A 4,930-nucleotide genomic window follows, 5' to 3' on the forward strand; every position below is an offset into this window, starting at 1 on the left:
AGAGATCAAAAATAATTCTTTTCCACTTCTGAAACTCTGTGGTCAATTAAGCTATGCAAGTGAGAGACTGACTTAGAATTTCATTTCATCGTTGGGTATCATTTTGTCTATCAGCATTAAGCTGCAGTAAGGGCTGAAGTGACTCAAATAATTAATAGGCTGGGGATATATATATAGATATAGATATACATACATATGAAAATACTAGAATAAATTTCTCAGTAATTTCCCCAAGGGTTGTCCATGTATGAATAATTTGTTAAGATTACAATGCCATGTATCTGCCCTCTATTTAATTGAATTTCCCAAGTAGCTGGAAGTATGTATATCGGCTCCCCTGCCAGCAATGTGCATGCCATGCATTACGCTCCTGCTTACCAATACCCCATTTTTCCTTAAAGTTTCAGATGTTGCCAAAATCCTTTGAAAAACAAGGTTGTATGTCTGCATAGCACGTTCCCAGTGTTTATGTAACATAGAGCCCTAGGTTTATGTACATTTTTGTTGGTCCTTCTATGTTTAACTTGATCTACTCTAATATGGGATTGAATTTTTATCAGCTAATAGAGATCAGCACTATTTCTGTGATTAGGTTTGTGTTTGTCGGGCTTCTCCTTGTCCTCCGGAGACCTTGGCTTTCTCTTGTCTTCACTGGAGTCTCGGTAACACAGCCCCTCCTCGCTGCCAGTTGGCAAGCTGTCAAAGGTGTTTTCTTTGTTGCCTGCTCTCAGGTTCTTCTGCCCTTTGCGATTCTTGTGGCAGAATCCTGCGCACTTCTCCATGCAGTTAAGCCGGGTTTCTGTGGTGCACGCATACATCCCAGCAGGGACTGCCAGCACCATGGCACACACGATGATGATGATATGGATGAGCTTCTCCCTCTGCTCTAGTTCACTGATGTCACTGCCTGTGATAAACACAATGCATTGGCCCTTTCGGGGTGTCTGACTCCTTAAGGTGACACAAACCTCATACTTGGTAGCTGGGAGCAAATCATTGACTGAGTATGTGTTGGTGCCCGGGCCAATGTAAATCATCTCCTTCTTGGAGTCGTCATACTTCCCAAAGTGGAGGGTGTACCAAGTTTCTCCTGGATTCTCAGTCACTGCATACCACTCCAGCGTAATTCCATACACCGTCTGTTTGGCTATCCTAACATCAACATAGGCATTCTCTTCTGAGACAGAGGAAGAGAAAGATGAGGAAGAAGCTACCATTCTGGGAGCCTGGATTTTCAGGGAGATTATAGTAGAGGTGTTGCCAATGAAGTTGGCAGCTGTGCAGGTGTAATTGCCCTCATCCATAAGGTGAGCTGAAGGAATCACCAACTCTGATTTCACTGTATCTTCACTGATGTGTGTAGTGGACACTGGAGAGAAAAGGAGATCAAGAGCAGACATGTCAGGCTTTACTACTCACCACCAGCTATGTTATAGGCACAGGGACTCTAGGAATTCACTTCATCCCCTGCCTGTGAGTTACCCTGAGGGAAATAAGGACTTCTTGGTAGATAGGGCTCAGGAAATTATGACTCAAAATCCCAAACAAAAACTAATCTCAGACATAAAATTTAATGAAAATATTGTGGCTGTTTCTTTTACCTACCCCTCCATTTTCTAACCAGTCTAACTCATTGAATAATATCCCATCTCATGGGAACAGCAAGATATCACACGACAGATGTGTGCTTTGGGGAGGAGGGGAGAAATAGGTCAGGAACATGGTAATCCACTTGCTTCATGAGAAATGCAGAACACAGGTGTTGTGACTACATTAAATACAGATGAACAGCTAGGCCAGCAAAAAGTTACGTATTACCCAAGGTGTAGACATAGTGTATTGCTACTTAGGCTGTCCAGGCTTAGATATATACACAGCTAAGATCAACATTTAGAGGAAAATATCATGATATGTTTTTATCATTTTCAGATTCTTTGGTTGAAATCACTGTTTCCCTAGCTCCTTGGAAGCTAGTGATGATATTCAGTATCTTAATCACATTTCTCCCATTGCCTTACTGGTTGTTATTGTACATTTGCTCATTAATGTGCTGGATTGCTGACATACACACATACAGATTTTCTAAATACAGGTGAAATCATTAAAAAATTGAGGGGGAAAAGCACAAAGAGCTCCTATTTTTATCTCTCAGCAAAAGCTTCCTTATTCTTACATGCTCTGCAGTTCAAATGGCTTACATAAGTGATAATAAATCAAAGAGAAAGTGTTTTAATGGACATGGACATGTATGCTGGGCTAAATTCTATCATCCATTATACCAGACAAGGCAAATTTCAGCCTCAAAGGAATTTGTTGAAGAAAATTATGAGCAACATAAGGTGGATTGGATGGAAACTGAAAAACAATCTTAACAATAGCATTTGCTACTAGTTGAAAATATACTGTCTAATCTATTTAGATTAGTGGTTATGGATATATGACAAGAGAGAATATATAGAATTGATGTAATATGTGGCTTGTTAAGGGAAAATGACAAATGCTGATAAAACGTTAAAATAAAAGCAGATAATATTCTGGGATTCATGATTAACACTATTTCGTTTATGTGTCAGGAGTCGTGGTGCCACTCAGAATTCTGTGTAGAAAATTGGATGCATTATAAAAAATGATCTTATGAAAATGCATAAATTGTACTACTGAAGGCAGTCAGTAAGAGATGGAATCTCTTAAGGATCTAAGCTATGGGGGAAAAAAGAGGAATGGTAATGAATTCTGGATTGTAGTTTTTGGAGAAGAGATGACCTCATTAAGAGAGAGAAAATCCAGAAGGGAATAGAGCAAGCAGACTCTGTGACCTATTGTTTTATGCAAGAATCAGGGGAATATATTTTGGTATGTAGAAAAACTTGTAGGTTTTCTTTATTAGTTAGATAACAGAGTTGCTGTATTGTCTGTGTGAAAAGCCATAAGACCATAAGAAATGTTAGGAACAGGAAAAGGCCTATAAGCACCTGCCCTTGGATAATCTATCTTTTTTTTCACAGTCTCCTGTTTTTCACCATACTTATGATTACAGAAAAGAGAGAAGCTTGTTGGTGAAAGTCGCTGCTTCTCCCTTCGCAAATTGACTCTGAAATCCTACTTGAAATAGTTTTGCTGCACTTAGTCTCCATGACTGCTCTGCACCATTTCTGACCTGAGCCTGCTAACTGTGTTATTTCAAATAATTGTAATGGTTAGGTGCTGTATAAATGACTTACTAGTAGGCAAGGAACTAACTCCCACTCCTTACATTATAAATAAAAAATAGACACCATTGCTTACCATTAAATGCTCTTAAATGTTTTAGGCCATAGGTCCACCAGACTGCTGGGGAGGGGCTGCCCTGTACCAAGCAGACCATAGTAACATTCAATCCCACATGCACAGTCAGGTTGGAGTCAAGGGATGAGGTTATTGGCTTCATGCAACTGTTGAGCTCCACTTCATGAAAGAATTTCCCTGCCCTAAATTTAGGGCTTGAACATGTTAAATAAGAATTCATGAGAATAACTGGTGGGCTAACAGATTTGATAAACTGGACAAATCCCCTAAGGCGACAGTCACAGATCCATGGGTTATCATGTAAAGCCAGGACAGCGTTGGAACTAACTTCCATCTTCCTCTCAGACTGCTGGGTTTTCTGGTACACAGGCCAATTATAGAAGACATCCCTGGATATGACATTAAGCTGATTTGAGGATAAGTCTAAGTACGTCAGGTTGGGCAGATACCTGAGTGCATTCTCTGGAAGAACATCCAGTCTATTGTGCTTTAGATCCAATATTTTTAAAGCTGGAGTGTCTTGAAATGTTGTCCATGGAACTGAACTTAACTTGTTTCCCTGCAATCTCAGCTCTGTCAGATCCTTCAGGTATTCTAAGCTCTTTAGGTGCATAACTGTGATATTATTAAAATTCAACCAAAGATATTCCAAGGCACTGGCATTGGAGAATGACCCACGAGGCAGTTCTGTTAGATGAGAGTTTTCTATTCTAATTTTTCTGATGTCTTGAGGGATGTCTCCAGGTATCTTTCTCAGGGATGTAGACATGCACAGCAAACTCCTAGAGAGGAAATCAGGAAAGCTTTAGCTAACACACTGTGCTCATGGGTAACAAACTGTTCTACCTAATATGTACAGGAGGAACTGGAAACAGGACACTCTCATAAGCACTGTATTATTGGATATGGTTAACCTTCCTCTCCCTGCAAAAGAAAAATTTAACCCAATAAAAACTATCTTAAAATACATATCCCAGATACCTTATTATTTACTCAAACTAGTAATACACAAACAATATTAGAGCTATCCACAATATACAGCCATCTATTATTGGCTAGTATTCACAAGACTGCCCAATCCACACTAAGAATTTCCAAAACACTCTTCTGAAGATTATTATTAAGATGCCAACATTTCTTACCTTCCAAAGCTATCACTGGAGCAGGAGCATCCTATAACACAATAAGAAAGGGCTGAGTTTATCCTGTAAAAGGCCAGAAGAAGAAAAATGATGCGACGAATGGGGTCCATATTCTTCTTTAAGAAAACACAGGGTGTGTACCAGACATGCCAGCAGCTTCCAAGTACCAAATCCTATTAGCCATAATCTTTCTTGACGCAGGAGTAAGCCCTGCCTGAGACCACACCACAAGGGATACATGTAACATGGCTAATTTTCTACCTCAAATCTCCAAAATCATCCATGGAACCGTGAAAATATTAATATCTCCTGGGTAATATCTCCGTAGGCCAATGAAATAGTGAAGTGAGTGCTATTTAAACTGGATGATAACGTTTAGACAAAACATCTTTCTCTGAAATATTCAGCAGTAGCCAAAAATCGAACAGCTTCTGTTTCTCTCCACACAGAAATGTTTAGCTAATAATTTTAAACTCCCTTGGTTGCTAGAATTATAATGGTGA

At 39.5% G+C, this 4,930-nt stretch overlaps 1 protein-coding gene across 1 annotated transcript; it reads right to left on the reverse strand.

Moving 5' to 3' along the window:
- Positions 1-279: 279 nt before the first annotated feature.
- Positions 280-4,537, reverse strand: LRIT2 (leucine rich repeat, Ig-like and transmembrane domains 2). Its single transcript, XM_032804873.2, has 3 exons — positions 4,428-4,537; positions 3,286-4,067; positions 280-1,369 (listed from the first exon to the last, which is right to left on the reverse strand). The coding sequence occupies exons 1-3, from the start codon at positions 4,535-4,537 to the stop codon at positions 561-563; spliced, it is 1,701 nt and encodes a 566-aa protein (XP_032660764.1). The 3' UTR covers positions 280-560.
- Positions 4,538-4,930: the final 393 nt, after the last annotated feature.

This window comes from Chelonoidis abingdonii, chromosome 15, assembly GCF_003597395.2.
Source record: "Chelonoidis abingdonii isolate Lonesome George chromosome 15, CheloAbing_2.0, whole genome shotgun sequence".
Lineage (NCBI taxonomy): Eukaryota > Metazoa > Chordata > Testudines > Testudinidae > Chelonoidis > Chelonoidis abingdonii.